Raw genomic sequence first — 24,832 nt, 5'->3', positions numbered from 1 at the left:
ACAGCTGCTGGATTTTACTTTTACTATTCATATGCCTAATTCACAACTACATAACACAGACATTTATGTGCCTGCTATACCTGAACACCTCATCAAAACTAGGAGGTTTCCATATTAGACACAGAGAAGGGCCCATGTCCCAATGATTTTATCAGCTGTTACACCCAGTCTTCATGCCCAAACAAAAACACACTGGGAGAGGCAGATTGACAAGGTAAGGAGAACACAGAATGATCACAGCCAAACAGGATCTGTATCTGCACTGTTTGGAAGAATACCTTTAACATTTTCCATAGGCTGACTGATTGAGGGGTTTTGGTTGAATAGCTGTTTTTTACTGTTTTGGTTTTAAATAGTTTTGTGTTTTCAGAGATCTAACAGTTAAGAAGTCACAGTTCATTTGCCAGCTACCCCTAAGCAATTGTCTTTGGCCACAGAAGAATATGACTCTTCTTCCATATCTGAGCATGACCAGATTTAACATACATTCATAGACCACAGGTTTTAAACATAAAAGGAGCTATGAATATTACAAGGTATAGGCAAGCTTTATCTATTGGTCTTCTGCATTCGATGTATTCATTCAATCATCACAAAAGAACATCTTTGGTGATGTTCTGTGAATCGATGCCGGCCAGCAGAAAACCATCGTTCATTTTTCTATCAAGCTTCCCACTTTAAGCTGGTTTTACAAACCAGGTGCTGAGCCAGCTCTGCAGAGCATGCGTTTTATTTCTAATTAACATCTGTGGAAACAATTAACGACTGTTTTGTTCACAAGCATCATCAGAAAGCTGTTAAATAAATTGCTTTTGAGCTTTCAACGCGTACGCGAAGTGATTTACTGCAGGAGCTTGTAACTACATTTGCTCTGTATTCGTTTCCAATGCAGCATACTCCTTTTTGAAAGGATTCTAGGATCATACAAGTTCCTTAATTGAAAGGCTGAAAGAATGATATTAATAATCAGAATACAGAGGTTCCCAGCAGTTTTAAGCCCAAGATAATTAAAAATACCCAACAACATAAAAACCCCAAGTCTGACACACAGAGTACAGAAGCCAGCATGCTATTTAAATGAATAAAACTGATTCTCCTGCAATATGCAATGTTATTTGCATTAAACCCTTCCACAAGCGCTGGAGTCTGCAAGAACACAAAGTAAATCTGCAGGATCGCTTTATTGCCCTGATGACTTTGAACAGGAGCTTAAAAGTTAAACAGTAAAAAGCAAAAGGACTCTATTAAGGCAGCAGCCAAAGGATTATGTGTGCTGCTGTACTCTGGCTGGGGTTACCATACCAGAGAGAAATTCCTTCAGTGCTACATGGGAGCCTGTTCTCAGCTCAGCTCCCAAAACACTGACACTCCCTGCCTGGTTTAAAGCCATAGCAGCAGCATTAGGCACTGCCATGGCCTCATCCCATAGCTGTTTCAGGAACCTCGTGCTTCTCAACACACTCCTGATCACAAAGCACAAAGCTGGGTCTGGTTTTAAGCCCAGCATTCCCACTCAACACTCTCCACACAAGTGAACTTGGTTTGATTGCCCTTTCTCCTTTCCCTCAATACAAGCTGCTTCCTTTTCCATCTGCCCTCTGCGACATTCCTCCATTTAACACACATCCTTTTATAGCAGTTGCTGGAACATGCCATAGCTCTGACTAGCTGAAAGTAATCTTTGAAGAGTTACATTAAGTTTCCATTCCCACTAACTCCCTCTGGTTATTGAGGGGGAAGCTGGAACGAGCCTTTACAAGTCTCAATCAGTAAAGCAGAATTTACCTTTTAATCTGTGTTTGCAAGGTGGGGTTTTCAATAGGTTGTTTTAAAGCCAGCCTGCTACAAGGGCTGGTTGTTTGCTTCCAGCCATCACCTTCTGCACAGGGACAGGACAGCAGGGAGGACAGACACATCATCTCTGGTCCCCATCAGGGACAGCAGGTCACACATGTCTTCAGCCAAACACCTCTCATGTGTGTGGTTGTGCAGGGCAGCATCAAGCAGAGCAGCTTGGTGCTCTGTCATAGGATAAAGAATGGCTTGTGATGGAAAGGACCTTAAAGCTCATCCAGCTCCAACCCCTGCCACAGGCAGGGACACCTTCCACTGGAGCAGCTGCTCCAAGCCCCTGTGTCCAACCTGGCCTTGAGCACTGCCAGGGACGGGGCAGCCACAGCTTCTCTGGGCACCCTGTGCCAGCGCCTCAGCACCCTCACAGGGAACAGCTTCTGCCTAAGAGCTCATCTGTTTCCCCTCTGGCAGGTTAAAGCCATTAGTTGCAATTAGTTATGATCAGATGTGAGCAGCAGATTCTTTCCTTAAGGGAGATTCCCTATAGAATTTTGCAGTTACAGTGGATTGTTTTCTTTAATCAGGAATGGTGCAGGTTGTGATTGCTGCTGCCTTCGTTTATTTGTCTCTTGCAGGATTAGAATTTTAAGTTCATGCCTTTCCTAACTAAAATCCTCAGAGGGACAGGAATGTAAAACTTGGCATTTGGTGAAGTCTCATTTAATCTACTGCTTAGAAATAACAAGAAGCAAAGCAAAGTGTGGTATGGTAACAACGGCATTTGAAACATTCTGGTTACAGCATTCTATTGTAAGTATATACCTACATCCTTTTCTTAGCTGAAAAAGGGTTGTTTCCCCTCCTGAAAGGGCTCTGGCTATGAACGTGAAAATAAACACTGGTGTGTGTACCTTTGTATACAGACACCATCTCACCCTTGGTTTAGCATTCCTTATGGAATACACAACTTCCTCTCAGGTACAGCAACAGCCATTCAAACCTTCAGGCTTCATTCATCAATGGTGTTTATGACCCTTCCAACACACTGAGGGCACCAAACTGTTTATCTTCAGATCCTTGTAATGTCAACCTAAGTGTCTTCTCAACAACTGGCTGCTATGGTGAAGCTCAGTCTGAATGTACACAGCATGGGTCTTCAGTGGGATGAATGAAGTGCAGCTATGTAAGGGGTTTCAGGGTTCTTGTTCCCATCTGTTTATGTGATAGATTTTCAGCAGGCAAAGGAATATTCATTGTTATCCTTGTAACTCCATTAGTCTTGCTGCAGCTTCTTATTTTCCTTTGTCCCTTTCCTGACAGTTGGATGAAGGCCTGATGATTATCTACATTATTTTCTTATGGGTGGCAGGTATATGAGATATAGAAGGAGAGAATAAAGTTGGTGATCTTGGGGATGTTCATCACAGGACTTGCCATTTTCAGTCAATAACATTGCAGCTAAAGCAGCTTTCGGATGAGCGGTTCTAGGAGCCTAGCAATAACATGGCTGGACTTGATGATCTTTATGGTCTTGTCCAAACTAGCTGATTCTATGATTCTATTCTAAAACAGAAGATGCTGTTAGATTCATATGAAGTATTGTTAGGAAAATCATCTCCAAGTTGAGTTCTAAACTCTGCTGCAGTCCCAGCAAACAGTATTTGCTTGCCTGCTTATTTCTAACTACCCATAGCTGTGGAAAATGTAGGTCTAACATTTTCACACTGTTTCTAAATGGAGAAATGCAGTAAATAATTATAGAGGTTCTTTATAATATATTTTTCCTTTTCATCTGTACCCATAAATGTACATTTCCCATTAGAAATGGTGGTGGCTTTACAGATGTAAAGGAAGCTTTAAGCATTCATTCAGAAGAGAAGGAAGAGTCTTCCAACTTCCTTTTCACTATGCTTTCAAATGCAGAACCCTGTCACAACTTTGAATATTTATCCCTCTTTCATCCCTCCTCCTTCATTCACAGGGAAGATGAGAACAAGTAAAATAATTATTCACTGCAGTGAGAAGTGTCCCAGAATTTGCTGCATTTGCATAAATGGAATGTTCTTTTTTGTGTAAACTCAAATGTTCTTTTTGTGTGAGCTCAAACAAACACTTGGAATTATCCACCACAGAATATTGGACCAGTAGGAATTATCCTTGGACGTAAGCATTAATAAATATGGTGACTGGAGGTGTGCTAGAGTGATGTAAGCATCAGTAATGGGCATGGTGGCCCATAGCCATCAACACCCCATTGTGGGCAAGTGCGGACTGTAAGGATGAAGAACAGTTTTGTGTTGGAGGATAAGAAGGAGTTCCCTGTGCGCTTCTGATGTGCAATGGATAAAATGGAAGGAAAAATGAAAGCAAATAATAACTTCAAGAGTAAAAATGGTGAATCATGGAGGATACAGCAAACTCAAAGCAAAGCCCGTGTAGGGTGACAGCATTTCCTCATTGAAATGCTATGGGCAGGATTATTATGCAGAAAATTGGGAGTGTATTTTTGTTCCCAGTGGAATATAAACAATGGAATGCATGCAGATGTTATTGCGCTATTCCAGAAGTATGTAAACACACAGTATGAGCACCAGAGCTCAGAGGAATTTGCCCAGTTATCTGTGGGAATGGAGACTGAAGGCTGGGAAGCTGGTAATGTGCCCAGTGCATTCTCAGTTGATCCCCATAACACTGGGATCTGAAAGAAGATCCATGCCAACTAAATAGATCCATCATTCCACACAGGCATAAGGAAGCTGAAGTCTGGGAAAAGTAATAATGCAGAAAGGAAAATCCTAGCAGGAACACAGCAGGACTCTTCAGACAAACAAATAGACTCTTCAGAAGTTCTGGCCCCTCTGGCATGTGTTGCCTGTCTTACCCATTCCACAGCATAGAACAAGAACAAACAAGACGATAACCACACATTAAGATACACGTTTAAAGAGAAGCGGACAACAACATAAATGTGGAATAACCAGATTTGTTTGGCTCTTTACTTATGCGGAACACAAAGAAGAAAGGCTAAAGTGAAATACAGAGAAATAACTTCTGTGGAACTGACTGAAATTCCCTCTTCAGCTATGGTGCAAAACACAAGCTGCTAGAAATTCAGGTCAGCAGCATCGTTCACCTTTAAAGAGCTTTACAATTACTTGGTAGCTTTGACTTATTTGCAATCATGAGAAAGGCAGTGAAATGTGACAGCTCAGAGTGGCAAGAATTAAACACCTGAGCGAGAATTCTTACATGGTAGAAAATGCAGCTTATTCAGACTTTGGAAAATGCTGTGTTTGTGTTTCCAGTGATAGAGAACTCTGGTTTTCACATCCTCCACCCACCCCTTTTAAATGAAAGCAAAAAAGTCCTGGCAATAGCATACTTGTAGTAGATGAGTGGCCATGACGAAAACCAGACATGGAAGTCAGTGCTAACCCTTCACTTTGGGAGCTGGTCCCTGAGTTAACTGCACAAGCCCATGGAGCAGCATGGACAAGGCTGGGTTGCAGAGCTCATACACCGACCTCATGCTTCTTCACACAGACCATGTCCCTCTCCTCCTTCACACTTTTTACATAGCAGATGAGTTGGTTCTACTCAGCTTGGGTTTGTTTACAAGTGTGGATTTACTAGATGGAATCTGAGCCCAGACTACCAAGAGATCTAGGGCTGTAGATGTGCACAGATACATCAATCTCCATGGAACTATAAGTAATTTCTTTTTATTACAGACATGTAGATGACTCTTGAGCATTTGGCTGTCCAGAAAAGCCAGGGAAAAGCCTGAGGATGGAGCCTGCATCCCTCTCTCCTACCCAGTGCATCTGGATTTTGCCGTTCCAATAAGGCAGGCACAAACTTAAAATTTCTTGGCAGTTTGGACTTTGTGTACTGTTACAAACCAATGTGATTAGTACACATATAAAATCACTTTGTTAAATCACAGAATCCCAGACTGGTTTGTGTTGGAAGAGAACTTAAAGCTCCTCCAGCTCCAACCCCTGCCACAAGCAGGGACCCCTTCCACTAGAGCAGCTGCTCTAAGCCCCTGTGTCCAACCTGGCCTTGAACACTGCCAGGGATGGGGCAGCCACAGCTTCTCTGGGCACCCTGTGCCAGCGCCTCAGCACCCTCACAGGGAACAGCTTCTGCCTAAGAGCTCAGCTCAGTCTCCCCTGTTCTGGCAGGTTCAAGCCATTCCCTTTGGCCTGTCCCTACAGGCCCTTGTCCCAAGCCCCTCTCCAGCTTTCCTGCAGCCCCTTTAGGCACTGGAGCTGCTCTCAGGTCTCCCCTTCAGGAGCCTTCTCTTGTCCAGGCTGCCCCAGCCCAGCTCTCTCAGCCTGGCTCCAGAGCAGAGCTGCTCCAGCCCTTGCAGCATCTCCATGGCCTCCCCTGGCCTTGCTCAGGCTGGCCCAGATATTCCTCTGGCCCCAGCTTTGTTTTATCCAAGGATTCTCTTTGCTCATTTCTACTGCATTTGTATTATGTTTTCCTCAGAGGCCAGCCTTTACAATACAATTATGTATTTACTTTTTCTATAAGTGCCTCCTACATTCCTCATAGTAGCACACCTATTCCACAGATCTTCCTTCTTACTAATGTGTTCTAAACTTAGCTCAGGCTCTCCCATCTTCAACACAAACCACGTGTACAGCTTCCAAATGACTCAGCAGAGAGCTGGGGCTGGGCAGTGGTGTTCCTTGATAAATCCATCAACAAAAACAACAACTCATGTCAATAGGTTCTGAGTTTAACACCCACTGAGCTATTTCAATTGTGTTAGAGCTGGCAGGCAAGGCAGTAGGCAGAGGGGGTCAAGCTGAGGCTGTTCCTCTAAAGCAGAGATTGCTCCCATAGAAAAGAGTTAAAAGAAAACAGATTCCTTTTTACAGCTTGCTGAAAACTCAAATGATGCTGCCTTGAAAATCTGCAGCCAGTGTCAAAGAACCAAAAGCCAAAGCAGATGCACAAGGAAAAGAAGAGCCAAGCCTGGTGCTGATGTTTCGAAACGCAAACCATGTGAACCAGTCTCATCATCCACTACCTGCTGTGCTCTTTGGCTTGGTGGTAGAGGGATGCCTTAATGGCATTGGGAACTTCAAACTAAAAATGAACTCATTTATACACATCAGTGGCTGTATGAGTGTACACTGTTCATTAAAGTGCTACTTTTTCAATGGCTGTTCAGCAGTTTAAGAGGCTTTTAGGATTTTATTACTACAGCCTTTCAGTATCTGAAGGGAGCCTATAAGGATGCTGGAGAGTCACTCTTTGTTAGGGATAAGACAAGAGGTAATGGGTCCAAACTTAAACAGGGGAAGATTAGATTGGATATAAGGAAGGAATTCTTTACTGTGAGGGTGGTGAGGCACTGCAATGGGTTGCCCAGGGAGGTTGTGAATGCTCCATCCTTGGAGGTGTTCAAGGCCAGGTTGAACAGAGCCTTGGGTGGCATCCATCTCCAACCCCTGCCACAGGCAGGGACCCCTTCCACTGGAGCAGCTGCTCCAAGCCCCTGTGTCCAACCTGGCCTTGAGCACTGCCAGGGATGGGGCAGCCACAGCTTCTCTGGGCACCCTGTGCCAGCGCCTCAGCACCCTCACAGGGAAGAGCCTCTGCCTAAGAGTTCATCTCAGTCTCCCCTGTTCTGGCAGGTTCAAGCCATTCTCTCTGCTGGTTCCCTTTAGAGAGTCCACTTTGCAATGCACAATGTACAGCAGATCTGCTGAGATCTGAAGTGGCAGCAAAATGAACCCTAAGGCATTTTATCACCTACCATAAGATATGGAAAATGAGAGGATGAAACATGCCCTCATATCTTGACTGTTGAAATTAAAGAATTACAACTTTTCTTCAAACTTTTATCAATGTAGTAACTTCCAATGTGTCTGGACACCCACAGCCACAGCATGAGCTCTTTCATTTCAAGAATTAAGAAACAAACCACCAAACACCAACCTCAGTAACAACATACCCTTCTAAAACAGGCCTGAATTCCTGGATCAGCACATACATCTTGCTAGGTCATTTCTAAACAAGGAGGAGCTATTCTGTGTCAGGATTCTGAAGGCACCACAGGCATTGCCTGGCTCTCAGGGCCGATCCCCACCCTACCAATTACCCTATTTTAGCTCTGCCAGGGATGTCATCCCCAGTGATGCTCTAGGATGTTGGTCCTGCTCCACCGCAGCCCTACTCTGCCTGGATCTCTGCTTCCTGACAACCTGATTCTATCTTGGCCTGTTCCTCTCCTCAAGGATGTTCCTGATGCCCAGGGCTGAGGGTTCCCCTGGCTGCTCCCCATCTGGGGAGGAGGGATGAGCTCATCCCATGGGAATCCTCCATGGCTCTCCTGTTCCCTAAGGAGCAACCACCTGCACAGTGTCCTGATGCTATGTAGCAGTGTCATTGCCAAAGAAACAATAAACAAACATGGAATTGCCTTCAGTTACCATTATTGTCTGAGTTAATGTAAATGACACTTCAGTATAAGTGTAACCGGGAGCAGAAGATAAATGTGGGGTGAGCTGTCTGTGAAACCAATGTTTGCAAGGTTTGCTCTAGGCTAGTAAGGAAAGGAAATGCAGTCACACTGTTACACTCACCTGGTTTTCTGCACTACTGTTCTCATTGCCCATTTTGATGCTGACGTCCAGTTTCACACTGCAGTTAAAGGAAGATCACTGGAAGAAAGGAAAAAGCTCTAAGTCTTCCATAAAAAACCCAAAGCATAGGAATTTTGGAGGAATTTCACCCCAGCCCCATCAGCTGCTCCTCCTCATGTTCAGTCTTACAATGATTTTAAGTTGCAATTCAGTGAAAGAGAACTCCTACTGCTTTAACTTTGTAATGTCCTTCCCTACACTTACACTGAAAGACTCCTTGAAACTCAGCTTTGTTGCCCTGTTTCTGGATTAGCTCATGTCATCTGAACAGAATGGTGTTTTCCTCTCCAAACTTACTTTGGATGGACAGCCCATATGAAAACCTTATTGTTTTAACTGCATTCAAACCACTTGTATTTCTTGGAGATGCTGGGCTGAGCTGTGTGCTCGCTTTATCAGAGCCACAGTGTTAAACATGTAACAGAAACAATTTCTATGATGTATGTAGAAAGAGTAAATGCTTTAGCAAAGGGTAAATGGATTTCATTATCCTCATCACTGGGTTCTTTCCCTGCCTTTCTTAGGCATTATTCAGTTTAGTGTTATGACCTAAACACATTTTCTTTACACATGAGAGGATCCCACCTTAATTACTGTTGGGTTTACTATTGGTCTACTCTGAGCATTAGAACTGTAACAAGCAGCTCTAGTATTAGTGTCTCCCCAGGAATCATTAATTTCAGTGTCTTTTGGAAAGGATATACTCTATAATAGAGTGCATAATAGTACATTATTCACTCCATTATACTTTTACTTCTTCTAGATATTTTGGGTTTGGGCTCAGGCATTTAAATTCACTGCATTTACTCTATTACTGGATAGGTGAAAAATACACACTCTATTTTATTTCCCCAAAGAATGTGAGATTGGTCTGCAGCTTATGTCAAGAAAAACTCCATGAAAGTCAGGCTGTGAAAGAAAGATTGCACTTTGTTAGCCAAGGAAACCATAGAAGCTTTTCAGGAATGTTATTACTTATTATTACAGCACACTTTTCTAAACTTGAAAGGTTATTTCTCTTCACAGGAGGCCTGGAGAGAGGGAGAAGTTTGATGGTGTGCTTTCAAGCTATGCTCTGTTTAAACTTGAGTGTCTTCAGGGGATATACTGGTGCTTGAACTTGCTCCTGTTGAAATCACTGCACTTTGAGTGATTAATTAGTGACACCAGGGTTTATCTGCTGAGGTTACTGCCAAACCTCTCCTGTTTTAAACCAGCACTGAGCTAGGTGGAAGCCTGTATTCAGTGCTTTCAAAATCACTGTTCCCCAGGTATGAAGTACTCCATCATGAAGCAGTGCGCACACACAAACCTTTGCAGGCCCAGCTCAGGGAAACATTCCAAGACAATAGCTTAAGATTATAATATTTTAGGTATTATTGATATAAAAGAGTATTCTCACACTGTTAGAGCAGCTAACCATGGTTTGAATGCACAGGAGAGATAACTTTGCTATAGCAATATGCTTCTCTCAACAGCCAGCACATCCCCCTAGGAGTGAATATATTCCTATGCCCCTGACCTAAGGAGCTTTTCTCTTCCCAGCTCTTTTCCTGTTTCCACAGACCTCATGTGAAAACACCAGGAATTTGAAGCTCTCTAAACTGTCCCCTCACAAGCACCTGTAGGAATAACATGAACTGGGGAACGAATGAAACTCTCTAAGTCCCCCATGGTGTTGGTTAATCGAGGCATGCCTAGTGTATCAGTTGTGCCAAATGCAAACTTTGCTTATGGAGTTCTTACATAGATTAGCCAGTGTATGACATAATGTTGTCCTCTTTGTTTTAGTGCACATTCACCCTAGTGCATCAGACATTCTCAATGCTTCTGCATCGACTCAGCAATATACAGCCTGTTAAGAACAGCAACTGCTAATATAGGGCAAATTTGTAATATTCAATTGAAAGAGAAAATACTTTCTTTAGGGTTTTTTTATTCAAATGTACAGGAATCAAAGGCAAAAATGACAAAACCATCACAAATACCCACTAACAGATTATCTCATGCTGTCTACTTAATCTTTTTTTCCCCTAAAATATGAAATTTCACAATTGTCACCCAATTTGCACATTACCATCTGCTCAGTAATGAAGATAAACGGCATAAATAAGGAAGAAAGTCATTATAGACTCTCCAGTAATGAGACAAGTGATAATAAGAACACATGAATTACACTGCAGAGTAACTAAGATAACTCTTCAGATTGCAATGTTATTGTAATCCTTTTTACATACATTGTTTCTAAGACATTTGCTCAATGCACAGGCATCACTTAGGTTGCAAACTATAAGCACTTTACCATGCTCATAGAATTTCAAATAACAATGAAAACCATGTTAAAAATCCATTCATTAAATAAACATAGGTTAAGCAAAAGATCGTCTTTATCATCTTCTATACTATCTGTTACAATTTACATGTCATTATTAAAATTACAATGCTATATATCTCAGAACTTGCTCACTAGCACCAAAGGGTCTGATAAGCCCATGAAACAGTAAAACAACTGCTTTCCTGAAGGCAAGCAAGAGAACCTTTAACTTTACACTTACATTCCAGGATTACTCTGGCAGCTTTGGATTCACGGGTGCTTTTAGAGCACATCTTCAAACCGTTCCTTCCATCTTCACCTCCCAGGTTTTCACCTGGTTTTCCTCCTACTTCTCCTCAGCCTGACATGAAATGTAGGCTTTCTGTCAGGGACCCACCTTCATAACCTGCTGAACAACCAACGTGCCTCCACCCCAGGCGAAAGAAGAAAACAAGTTATGCTTCCTCCACCCGGGCCTCCCCCTGCTCCTGGGAGACTCCTATGGCTCCGCATGTCAGAAAGTGAGAGATGATGTTTTTCACAAGACCAACCCCAGAGAACGTGGATTTTGGTTAAAACATATTTCACTTCTCCTGTTTCTTGGCTTCTGGTGTAAGCAGCACTTCCTGCACGGCAAAGGTTGTTCAGTGAAGCAGGACCAACAATACATTGAGGTTTATGCACATGTTTTCAAGGGAAAATTAGCAGCGAGGGGAATCTCCATTCAGTGTTCCAGTTTATGTGTGTAAGTTCTTCTTTCATTTTCTCCTATTACCCTCAAAAGGTCTCAGAAAGACAAGCTAACAGATGTTGATGTTCCTGTTCAGGTTATGCTGAAATCATTTCCCACTTAATCATCCTAAAGGGTGGAGCCATGACAAAAACCCTTTGAAATGTGATGTTGCAAGAAGGACTGGTTTATGGGTGAGCTGATTGTTATTATTAACCCTCACTGTCCGCTCCAGCAATGCTTCCACCAAGGGGTGCTCAAAACTGTTGATAGCAAGAGACTGTGTTTATCATTAGTGGCAACTCCAAGTGATAAACAAGTTCCTGTAAACACCTTATTGGTGCCACACAGCACCTTGAAGAGCTGTTAGGCAGCATTACTGACTCCAGCATGGAAAATTCCCCTCTAACATGAATAAGAGGCAGGATTTAATTGGGTAGCTCTATGTTGTCTGCTCTTTTTTGTGTGGTTGTTCTCTGTTTCACCAAGTCTTGGTCTACAAACATCTGGCTTGAAAACATGCAGCATGTGAAGAGCTAGAATGAACAGTTCCAAGGTGAGGTGATCATAGAATCATAGAATGGTTTGGAATGGAAAGGACTTTAAGATCATCCAATTCCAATCCCCTGCCATGGGCAGGGACACCTCACTCTAAATCATGTCACCCAAGGCTCTGTCCAACACTGCCAGGGATGGAACATTTACCACTTTTTTGGGCAAACCATTCCAGTGTCTCACCACTCTCACATTAAAGAATTTCTTCCTTATATTCAATCTAAACTTCCCCCATTTCAGTCTGAACCCATCACCCCTTGTCCTATCACTAGAGTCCCTGATGAAGAGACCCCTTCCAGCATGAAGCTGGTGATCCAGCAAGCCAAGCCTCCAGCATTATTATACCACCTTAAGCTGTTACTGATCAAAGAATTCCATAAATCAGAAATAAATTACCTGTATTCCCTGAGCTTTTTCAGGTTATGAAGTGCATATGAGTGGGTTTGCTGGCGTGTGGGTAATACAACATGTGAAATACATCTGTGCTATACCTCTAACTGTTAAAAGTGGAAAAGTCAGGATTTACAGTGAAGCTCAAAATCTGACAGATGTAGAAGTGTTGTCATATCCCCTTTTCTTTGCTCTCCACAGCCTCCTTCAGAATCCAGAAAAGCTGAAGTTCATCAAACCGAAGTTTTAGTGTGCCTCTGCCTTACAAAACAGAATAGGGCCATTGTAAAAGTCGTTGCCTATAGACAACATATTATGCAATGTTTTTGTGTAGGCTCTCTGCCATGAATTTAAGATCACAGGTCCTGTGGGAGCTCAGGAAAACACAAACCTGGTAATATATGCACACTTCTAGTTGCATTATTTCCTCCTAAACAGAAGCTGAACTTATACTTGGTGCTATTCCATTTCTAAAGCTAAGAGCAAAGCCCACCTCGAAGTGAAAGCGAAGAAGCTGCCTCTCAAAACACCTGTCTGGAACAAATACTGGGGAAAATGACCTTTTGGTACAGGATTTGTGACTGTGTATTTCTATCAGCAGGGGCAAAGGAGAACCCCTCTGGTTGTCTAAAACTATGTAAGGTTTGCAAAGACACACAGACAACTTCATTGCTGCCAGAACCATGAGTCATGTGAAATGAGGGGAGAGACAGATGTGCTAACAGACAGGAACCACACTGGACCTGTGACAACTCCATCGGAACAACACTGGCACTGTATCAGTTTTCTGACCCACTCTTGTGTATCTTTAGGATACACTCAGGTCCTGTCCCAAGTATCCCAAGTAGCATCTATGCACTGCAAATTGTTCCAACCCATGTAGATGATGTTCTTCTGTTACATCAAATCAGTTTGTGTAAGCCACTGCAAGAGCATTCCTCATTCTCTTTGTCTTGATTAATTCTCTTTGATTTTATGATAGAACTGGTGGGAGAAGGACTACTCACATGGATTGCTTTACTGTTATTTGCTGGGATTCCCTGTGGTTCCTTATCCACTCTTCACGCTCATCCAGGAGAGACAGTCTTCTCTTGATCAGAAGAGGATCTAACCCAGGAGGACTGGGAGACTCTAATTAGGGGAAAAAACAGCTCAGACTTAAAGGTAAGCTATGTAGCAGGCTAAGGAGTTAGGTGTTCCAGTAAGATCCAAATAACCTGTTATGAGTTTAAGCTTAGTATATACAGTACTTGTTATACTTAGCAATCACACACTACTCAGCCACGTTAGCTTCTCACACCCTGCTACCTTAGGTATTTATATGAGGCAGTTTAGTTTGAACTCTTTTATTTTATGCTATAAAGACTGCCAAAAAAAAGGCAAAATGTTTTTACATTCCTTCCTTTCACATGATTGATAGTGCACATAAAGCAGTGCAAAGCTCTGCTGGAGCACTGAGCACACCATTACATACCAGCTATTCTTGTGGGGGGCATTAAGATTTTCACTCTTCTGTGATCTTGATGGAACTAATGCAAAATCATTCTTAGTTTCTGCATATTAGAACAGTATCATATTCTCACAGACTGGTCTGAGTTGGAAGGGACCTTAAAGCTCATCCAGCTCCAACCCCTGCCACAGGCAGGGACACCTTCCACTGGAGCAGCTGCTCCAAGCCCCTGTGTCCAACCTGGCCTTGAGCACTGCCAGGGATGGGGCAGCCACAGCTTCTCTGGGCACCCTGTGCCAGCGCCTCAGCACCCTCACAGGGAACAGCTTCTGCCTAAGAGCTCAGCTCAATCATCTGTGATTCTATCTCCCCTGTTTCACTTTAAAGCCTTTACCAGTATCATAAAGATCTACAAGAATGACTGCCCTTGTCTTCTTACAGATGAAAAAGAGCAAATATCATGATCTGGAATGGAAAACATAAACCGATAATGAGAATTAGTAAAGATGTGATGAATTAAAAGTGCACAGCTCAATGGGAAAGATGTCACTTGGCAACATCTGCAGCTGGATCTGCTGTGAAATCGTGATGTTGCCTGGCAACAAAAAGCTGAGCTGGCCTTTTGTGAGAGCCGTGTAATGGTATTTCACTGCCCTGCCCCCGGGATAACCCGAAATTGCCTAATGGGGCTGCACCACTGAATACAGAGTAGGACTGAGGGTTTAAAAGACAGCAGAGGAGGCAGCTTCCTAAGAGCTCAGCTCAGTCTCCCCTGTTCTGGCAGGTTCAAGCCATTCCCCTTGGCCTGTCCCTACAGGCCCTTGTCCCAAGCCCCACTCCATGTTTCCTGCAGCCCCTTTAGGCACTGGAGCTGCTCTCAGGTCTCCCCTTCAGGAGCCTTCTCTTGTCCAGGCTGCCCCAGCCCAGCTCTCTCAGCCTGGCTCCAGAGCAGAGCTGCTCCAGCCCTCACAGCAGCTCCATGGCCTCCTCTGGCCTGGCTCCAGCAGCTCCAAGTCCCTTCTGCTCTCACCTAAATATGGTGATCCAAAAGTATTTTGTCTTTTGATGGGGTTTAACCTCCTCATATAGCTAAGGAATACGGAAAAGTTTTGCTCATGTTCATGGTAATGAAGTACTTGGATAAGGTAATGGTAACTAATAGAAAGATGTGCTCAACCTCTTACACATAGCACCCTTCAAAGTGATTTTAGAAAGCAGTGACAGACATCAAGTGCCTGCAAGACTTTACCTCTTGTTTTGGTCTGTGTACATAGCTTGTCTTCCATCCTTCAGCTCTTTTAGTCTTTCATGGCACAAAGTGTGTAGAAGAAGATTCATATTTCTTTGGAGATTAATTGATATGCCCAAGATTAAAAACCCCAAACCACCCAGGGGCAGCACTAGGATGTCAGCACTGGCTTCCTCAGCATGCTCCAGTTGCCAGCCTATGCTGGAATTTGAGTTATGACATTCAAACCTCCATCAGCAGTGCTTTTCCTAAAGCAACATGGGGGTGCAAGTTAATTTTATTTCATATTCTATCTAGGAACATGTTCCCAGCTGAAAAAAACTGTGATTTCAGCTTTTAACAGAGCTTCCATAATACTATATAGGGAATAAGAGTGATTCTGGATGGTTTAGGTGTGATTGTGTTACCTGAAGGAAATGTCTAGTGGCACACTGGGTTATCCTGCTTAATCCCTGAGGAAGGGAAGACATGGAACTCAGATCAGTCTTGTGTTTCATCTGTCAGACCCATAAGGATGCCGTGGCAACCTCAGGTTGTCTAAAATGGTGCTCAGTGCCCCTGTGGGTCTGAGTGATCTTTTTCTCATGCATTGAGCATTAAATGCTTTGAGCACATATATATTCCCTTTCGTTTGCACTGATTGCAGATGTCAAAGTAGTGCAGAGGATCTAGTCTTTACAAGTGATGCCAAAGTCTTTCATATAACATATATGATCCAAGTAGTAAAATGCACGTATTGGGAGCACTTCTCTTTCCAAACCACACTGATACCAGCAGTTTCTCACCAGATTCCATATGCAGCACTGAAGTCAGTGGGAAGGCTGTTGCTCCAGGTGGAACACAAACCTCAGTGCAGTGGCACCGACTCTGTCCACATGCAGTATATGGATAAAGGCTTGGAAATTCAGTTCCTAACACCACAACCAGCTAACAGGGCTCGGGAACTGTAGGAAAGGCTGACCTATGTCTATCAATCTGTGCCTAGCATTGGGCAGGACTGCACATGGTTTCCTTGATATTACTGCCTGCCTTTTATAAACAGCCAATTATGATTTATGAACAATATCTCCCCCTTACTTGTATCACAACACGTATATGACTGTGTAATTCAGGTTCAGAGCCAATTTGGCAGAGAGCATGTGTGTTTTCACACTAAATGCACATGGTGATTCACTCAAAGTGAAGGATCCCTGTACCTATAAGTCAAAGCAGAGGCAGCAAGAACATTCCTGACTTGGGGCACAGTGTTGGAAGCAGTGGTGAGAGGGCTGATGTGAAGGGTGGATTTTCAGCACCTGCCAGCTCTCTGTTCCTGCTGTGGTGCTCAGTCACAGCACTGGGGATGGTGGGACATGACTCAGAGAGACAAAAATCCATTGTGTCGAGGCAGAAAAGGAAACAGAAGCAAGGTGGAGACCAGTTGATTTAACATGTCTCTAGAGGCGTATAAAGCACAGGAAGAATACATCATGGAGTGAATTATTTCTTGCCTTCTTTCAGGTCCTTCTTCCTTCAAACTGTTTTTGTTGCTTTTCCCTCTGTAGACTTCACTTCTTTCTTCTGTCCACACATTTCCAGACTGGTTTGTGTTGGAAGACACCTTAAAGCTCATCCACTTCCAACCCCTGCCACAGGCAGGGACACCTTCCACTGGAGCAGCTGCTCCAAGCCCCTGTGTCCAACCTGGCCTTGAACACTGACAGGGATGGGGCAGCCACAGCTTCTCTGGGCACCCTGTGCCAGCGCCTCAGCACCCTCACAGGGAACAGCTTCTGCCTAAGAGCTCAGCTCAGTCTCCCCTGTTCTGGCAGGTTCAAGCCATTCCCCTTGGCCTGTCCCTACAGGCCCTTGTCCCAAGCCCCTCTCCAGCTTTCCTGCAGCCCCTTCAGGCACTGGAGCTGCTCTCAGGTCTCCCCTTCAGGAGCCTTCTCTTGTCCAGGCTGCCCCAGCCCAGCTCTCTCAGCCTGTCTCCAGAGCAGAGCTGCTCCAGCCCTCGCAGCAGCTCCATGGCCTCCTCTGGCCTTGCTCCAACAGCTCCAGGTCCCTCTTGTGCTGCTGCCCCAGAGCTGGATCAGGGCTGCAGGGGGGGTCTCCCAGAGCACAGCAGAGGGGCAGGATCCCCTCCCTCACGCTCTGGGGGTGCAGCTCAGCACATGACTGGCATAAGGTGTTCTCCTCCCTTTGGACAAGGGACCCAATTGAAATACAAGGGAAAGCAGAGTCACCATAAGGTCTGTTTTTCTGAGACTGGCAGAGCAGAGACAGGGCATAAAGCTGCTCAGAAGGTAACAGACTCCTTCCTTCTTGTCCTCCTGGAGCTGCGGAGCCTGAACCAGCTGTCAGCAACTGTCTCTCCCTAATTGCCTTGGCAGCAGTATTTAATCTCCCAGCTGCTTGGCCCGAGGTGTGTGTTGACATGTCAGAGTCGGCAGGTTGCAGCTGCTTTGTGTGCCGTGCTAACACACTGCTCATGCCCACACAAATGTCACAGGAGAGGAGGACTCATTCCCGAGCTTCTGGACAGGCTCCAACACTCAGGGATGTTCCCTGGGCTGAGGGGAGGATGCTTATTGATCTTTTGTGCTGGCCCAACACATGTACATAATCACGTATACACACACACGTATACATATGTATATATATACCGTATATAGAAATGCATATATCCTATACATATATCCCTCATCCTTAGCTTGAGATCACTTGGCCTGAAGCTGTTTTTCATAATTTCATAATATTTTATGATCACCATGTGAAAATAAATTAGATTCTAAACTCAGCTACGGAATATTTAGCAGTGAGCAATATTCACTGTGTTTTATCAGTAGGGAGGGCAGGCTGTGAAAATAAGCCTCTCAGGAGACTTGCACCTCAAGACAACTTAGTAGTCAAACCAGGGCTGGGTTTAAACTCTAGTCCAAGCAAATAGACTAGACCTTTGCAGGACTGACTCTGAGAACTGAGACACTGGCCTCTGAAATAACATTGTAGTGAAGATAGTGTTCATAAAGCCATGAATCCTTGTTTGCAGTGAAGTTGGCTGAGGAAAACACTTACTTTGAAATGAAACTTGACCAGTTTCTTCAATTTCTTCACCTTGAAAATCACATTAAGTAAGCACAACACTTATGTGTGGTAAGCAGTTAGATAGGATTGCTTCTCCAAGTTCCTCACTGATTCACAAAGCAGGATAACACTGTGGACATCCTATAGAAGTAGGAATTGAGGCTCAGGGGGGTTGAGTGATTAGGTCATTAATATATTGTGCAGTCTTGGACCAAGCAGGAAACTAGAGCTAGTGTTCAGCCTTCAGCACATCAGTACAGAATGAAAATGGTTACTGCTTTAATGTGGCATTGCTGTTCTACAAGAACAGGTTATAAGTTACATGGAATATGTACTGGATGAAGGACTTTTCTTGAGGAAGCTACTCTGATTCAGCCCTGCACAAAAAAGAGCTGATGACATTTTAAGGCTAATCAGAACTGTAATACTACTTCCTTAGGCTGATTTGGAGGGGCCATCCACTAACAATTGTGGGCTTAGTAAAATCACAGCTGTATTATTAAAGATATCATAAAGGAGGAAAGAAAACCAGTAATGCTAAAATCATTTTTGTGTTTGTTTTCAAAGGATAACAGTTGCATAGTAACAAAAATGCTTCCTTACTGAGATTACCATTATTCCAATGTTTAAATTAATTGTAATAAATGAATGTTTAAGATGAATGGAAGTTATAAACCCATTTTTGCCTTGATTCCTTTCATTCAACTAAGCAGGAATGAAAAACAAGTTTGAGAAGTCACTTAAAGACAGTCCTTAAGGTTTTTATGATGATCTGGTGACAATGAATGGTGCCTAAACTGCATTATCCTACTTTAAATTGGAGCTCTTCATTTTTGCCTTTGTGGCAGTGGCTTTTTTAAAGATGATCTAATGCCGTGTTGGTGGGAAGTGATCCATGGTCAGTGGAGATGCAGTTAAATAAGCTGCTCACTGTTGTTACAGATGGCACAAGTCTTCATCCTTTTGACAGCCATAAACTCAATCATCTTCACTTAATGACAGATTTAAACTCCTGTAACATGGTGCCTTGTCTGGCTGGGTCCACACTATTTATATGTGTGTTATCATTTCCAGTAATATAAACAATATCCAGTTTCAGAAGCTCACTCTTTGTTTACAGGTGATGTTTTCCATTGGCATTTCTGCACCATTACTGAATACTTTAGTCACAGGCTTTGCAGTACTTTAACTCAATCTCAGTTTTCGTCTGGGGAAGGTTCTCAGGTTCTCACAAATATATCTTACAAAATGAATGTTGCTACACATAACTAGACACTATATTGATATTTTAAAGCAAGGATTGTGACACTGAATTAAAACTTAGGACAGAAATCTTCAGAAATCATCTACAAATGGCTATAATGTTGGTTTCCTGGGTTTGCAAACAGCCTGGTTCTTAAAGATGGGAATTTCCCCTTTCATCTCAGTAACATTTTACCATCTTAACATTTTAACTCAGAGTATAAACTCTAGCTATTTTGGTTTGGTCATTACAATAGATAGAACTTGACAGATGAACAGTTGAAATCTGATTTTGCAGTTCATTTCTATTGATCTACTGTTTATCTACTGCCATTGAGCTGTATTTTTCACCCCTAACAAAAGGCAATAAAGTGAATGGAAATAAGCACCATTGCCCTAATTCTTCTCCAGCTGCACCTGTGCCTATAACCTTAGCACACAGCGCTACCACTGTAATCCAGTGACTGGATTCGTATTTGGATGTGGACTCAAAGTGAAAATGGTAATTCACTGGGGCACAAAATCCCATGAATCAGCATCAGTATCTTAAATGATGGCACGAGACCAGAGCAATGTGAAATCAGCACTTGAGTATTTTAGCTTGACAGATTTTTGTTGAGATTTTATCTCTGAGATGGAAATATGAAGTGTTTATGCAAGGCTTATGACTGTTACATGTTTATGCAAGCCTTAAGACTGTTTCTTTTGGATATCAAAGAGCCACGTGCCTTCTTTGCACTGCACGTCCCTGACTTGCTGGCAAAAATGCCTTTTCTTGTCAGAGCAAGAGCTAGTGCTCAAAATAGTGCCTAGGCTGATGATATATGCAGGTTTACAGGTGGAACTTTTGTCTCACAATTGTTTTCAACTCATCACAAAACACTTTGAGATATTAGTAAAGGGAAAAGTAGAAAACTTCTACTCTTCACACGAAACCATGACAGAACGTAGGGATCTAAATATCAGTTCCCAAGTGGATGCCAATCACATTTCAAGTCAGTGGAATGAGCACAAACTGTCCAGTTTGAATGTAATGTATGACTGGAGTACATACAGTCCTACCTTCTGTTATAAAAGGGCTGAAGTGAATCAAGTTTGGCATCTTCTTGTATCTAGATGTGATCCTTTATTCTTGTATAAGCAAACTCTTACATGGGGAAGTCCTGCACAGCTAGAAGGGAGTAAAATTCTTATCTGAATTGTGGTAGCCTATAGGTTGAATCAAACCTCTTTAAGCTTCAGATGTAAGAACACAACTTGCCATAGAAATATACGATGAGACTTTAGGGTATGTTAATGCAAAAAGCTCATTAACTGCAATTTCCAAAACTCTTGACATCTTTTTACCACTAGAAATGTTTAATAGCGCATGATTTGGGGCTGGTAAATCTTAAAGCAGGAACTAAATATTGCATGTATGACAACGAAGAAATGTTAAGGCTTGTTTATTAGAATGCAAGAATATCACCCTGCTCCATGCTCCAGACACACATCACCTTGTGATATGAACATTGCGATGATTTAAGACTGCATGAGAGAAACTGAATAAAAACCCCCAACACTTTATGTAGAAAATGAATTTAAACCTCCTGCCCCATTGCATCATGCAGATATTTTCATATGGATCCAATAAAACTGTGCAATGCTCCAGATTTGTGGGTAAAATCAGCTCTTTCTCATAAAGAAAGTGGTTAAGTATAATTTTCAGTTTACAGTTGGAAGTGGCATGGAAACTGTGAGTAATAGACAATGCAACAAGTAGGCATGCAACTTATTCCAATAGTTAGTAATAATTACTGTTGTTTCAATTGTATCAATATGCTGTGGACATAATACACACCCATATAGAGAAATAGAAACCAAAATCTTTATAGTCTAATCAAAAGCTTTCTTGTGAGGATGAAAAATAGGGCAACAGCTCACATTATAGCAGGCTAATAGTACCAGAAGTGAAAGACAGCTATGTGTAATACATCACACATGTATCCCCCCAAAGGGCTGAATAATTCAGTCTAACCAAAATGGAGCACATTAAAACCTAGGCATGTCCAGTCCAAACCTGCAGATTTTATTAAGCTGTGCTGTAAAAGCTGGGATTTAGATACTCATGAACTGCTTTTTTGTATTCCCCCCCTTCCCTTACTGCAGCTATCTCTGTGCTTCTGGCTTCAACCAGGAGCTGCTCATAACATCAGTTTGTTAAGATCAAAAGTTGTTTGTGCTCCAGAAGATCTAGACACATCCTCTCTGTGTCATTTGGAAGGTGACTGAAAACCCAATCCTGAACCTTGAGCACATGGAAATGGGGCTGTTTGGCTGACACTTCATAGAATGACAGAAAATAGGGCTGAGGGAATAACCCTCCTCTATTTCACTGTGTACCTCCCCAGATTAACTCTATTTTTATAGGTCTGCTGGAAGAAGCATGTTTTGGGAATGGTAGAAAATGTTCTGGAAACGTATTTCCCAAAGAATTCCTTTGAGAATAGATGCCATTTTGGCTGACTTGATCAATTCCTCAGTCAGATCTATCTGCAGAAACAGCTAGAGTTTGGCTTACTGATAAAGTTTCCCGTTTTCTTTCATTGTCTCTAAGGAGATTATCTCGTGGCCTTGCTTCTTTACTTACAACTGCACTGGTCCTGTTCCCTTCTAAGATATTTCTGTTACAAATATGGCAACTGTTGGTATACAAAACCAATATTAGCATGCCGTCTATCACATTCTGTTAGACAGCAAGAAGTGTTTACACTATACACCCAATCAGGTTGCCATGAACTGGCAAATCTTTTCTGGTTACTTAGATTCAGAAAAGCAGATTTCATCTAACAAAAGAAATAATTCTTACCTTTGATGTATGCATAGTCCTATCACAGTCCCTTAAAATCCTCCTCAGCACACAACAGTTTACCCATGAAGCAAGTGAACATACCCTAATCCATTTGTGAGGACTCAGAGCTAGCAGACTCTTGGGTCTGACCAAGAACCATCTAGCTGGATCATATGCTTGCTGTGAAACCAGAGATGGAAATGAGTCTGTCAAGTCCTAACTAGCATTTTATGACAAATTCAGTTCGGCAAGATTATATTGTTCAGTATGTTGTCAGGCTTGCTCAGGCTTGTATATTGTGTGCATGCATCTTGACCAACTGATGCATTTTCATAGTATGCTGCATTCAAGAGCTTCTAATGAAAGCATATAAAAATTAAAGCAAACTTTGTTTCACCATGTGATTTTTAGAAGGCACTATTTAAAAACGATTATGTTAAGAAAAACCAAAGCTATAACCTATGACAGCTCTACTTTTATACTGGCTGTCAGCAGTATATAAACCATTAATTTCTGCAACTGAATGTAGAGTCAACTAACTGAATGTAAGCTCTTTATTGAGCTTTAAGCCTAGATCATACATGTAGGGTAAAATTGTACTCTTTTGAGACTTGTTATGGACTTAAGGGGCTTCTATAAGTGTTGTTCCACTGTCAATAGAAAGCACAAAAGCTGATTTGAATGTTTTCTGCGGCCTGTGTAGTGGCTCCCACCTCCCCCAGAATGCAAGTCCATCAAACCAAGCTGTCATACTGACCACACTGAGAAAAGGGCAGTGTTTGGTAAGAAAGCTTGGTTTGACTTCCCTCACTGAAAGAAGCAGCACAGCACTCATTAAAAGCTGCCCAGTGTTACGGGTCAATCATTCTCTGATACTGCCATTCTCTAATACTGCCATAAAAGATGATTGATATAAGAGAACCTTAAAGAACATTCAGGTGACAGGAATACCCTCAATATCCTTCAAAAACATCTTCCTCCCATCCAGCTGAGTGGAAGTTGCCAATAGAGACAGGGACCCTACCACAGCCTGCAGGAGATTGACAACCTGAACCTTCACAGAGATGTTCCCCCTCATCCCCCTTCCACTACCTACCCTGCAAGCTCTCCAAACTATTGCTTCCATTTCTATTTCTATCCTGCTTGGTTTGTATCAAGCTCCACAAAAGAACTACTAAGCCATCTGCAGTGTAAATTATATTTTGTATAAGGGGGAAACAGTCTGCAGACATACCCATGAGCATGATTTATAACATCGGAACCAGAGGCTCTTTGACTGGCTTTGAGCAGGTGTCCTTTCTGATGAGCCCCACAGAGCAGCGCCCATGGGACAATCCAAGCACATCCACTCACTGACAACTTGCTTTACTGATAGAATAACCAAGCTATAGTATGACTTAAATCAGCTTAGATCAGCTTTTTCCTAGGCTAGGTTGCTTTCCAAGCTTGCCCTGGAATTGTCAAAATGCTTGATGAAGAATACTAACTAGATATTTCTGGACCATGTACCAACTGGTTACTGAACTTAAGCCAGGTTATCCAAGCCTGACATTGTCAGATCTCTGCTTTAAAGATGGAAAGAAGCATGAATGTAAATGCTGAGGCAAAGGCAGATATAGATGTAGATGGCAGCTTACTGAAAACCAAGCCAGTGAGGATTAGATCTTCCATTCATAGGCTCAATAGACTTTTCTGGCCAACTACCAGCCCTTCTACTTTTCTCCTTTCCAAAATCCCTTTAAAATGAGACTTATGGATATATGCATTAGGATCTAATTGATTCATCTTTGAATCTATAATTAAAAGGTTTTGACACGAAGGGATGGAAACGTTTTCTTACCTCCTACATGTACAGGTTCCTAACATATCTTTTGGGCTGTGTAATGGAAAAAAGGTTCATTCCCAGGTAATTAGCAGCTTGATCTTGAATAGCTGAATCATGAGAAACAAATTCAAGCTATAAGCATTCTATCCTAGGATACGATCAGATTTTGTAGGAAATGCCAACTCTACAAAAGAGGAGCATGTCTGCCATTGTCATCCAATGTCTGTCAATATGATTGTTAGGTAAACCTATCTTTTTAAAGGCAACTATTTGAAAAGTAGTTCCCATAACATTCCAAACCATTGTGGTAACATAAGCCCTGTTCATTAAAAATATTAATTGAAGTGGCCATGGGCTTGCATGTTGACAGCACATTTCAATATCATGTCATCCATGCTCAAAACATCATAATCAAATTCTTGTTAATCTCAAACTACTTAAGCATTATTTTAATCTAGTTAGTTCATCCAGTGGGAAAGGCAAGAAGTGACTTCAACCACCTGAAGATCTATAAAAGGTTTGGGTCAACAGAACCAATATTTATAGAATCCCAGCCTGGTTTGTGTTGGAAGGGACCTTAAAGCTCACCCAGTTCCAACCCCTGCCACAGGCAGGGACACCTTCCACTGGAGCAGCTGCTCCAAGCCCCTGTGTCCAACCTGGCCTTGAACACTGCCAGGGATGGGGCAGCCACAGCTTCTCTGGGCACCCTGTGCCAGCGC

The 24,832-nt window shown here is 42.6% G+C and overlaps 1 protein-coding gene across 3 annotated transcripts in view; it reads right to left on the bottom strand.

Annotated features, from left to right (window-relative positions):
• The window catches only part of TACC2 (transforming acidic coiled-coil containing protein 2), a 127,989-nt gene extending 116,328 nt beyond the window's left edge, over positions 1 to 11,661 (bottom strand). Inside the window, exons 1-2 of one of the 3 annotated variants that reach the window (XM_034062642.1) lie at positions 11,015 to 11,661; positions 8,400 to 8,477 (exon numbers count right to left, since the gene is read on the bottom strand). In XM_034062642.1, the coding sequence (XP_033918533.1) occupies positions 8,400 to 8,432 (33 nt within the window). In that variant the 5' untranslated portion in view covers positions 8,433 to 8,477; positions 11,015 to 11,661. The remainder of the gene's footprint in view (positions 1 to 8,399; positions 8,478 to 11,014) is intronic. The other 2 variants (XM_034062646.1, XM_031053912.2) reach the window with 2 other exon arrangements.
• Between the last annotated feature and the right edge of the window lie 13,171 nt (positions 11,662 to 24,832).

This window comes from Melopsittacus undulatus, chromosome 4, assembly GCF_012275295.1.
Source record: "Melopsittacus undulatus isolate bMelUnd1 chromosome 4, bMelUnd1.mat.Z, whole genome shotgun sequence".
In the NCBI taxonomy this organism is placed as follows: Eukaryota; Metazoa; Chordata; class Aves; order Psittaciformes; family Psittaculidae; genus Melopsittacus; species Melopsittacus undulatus.
The sequence above is the reverse complement of the archived record's forward strand: the minus strand, read 5'-3'. Positions and strand labels throughout refer to the sequence as shown.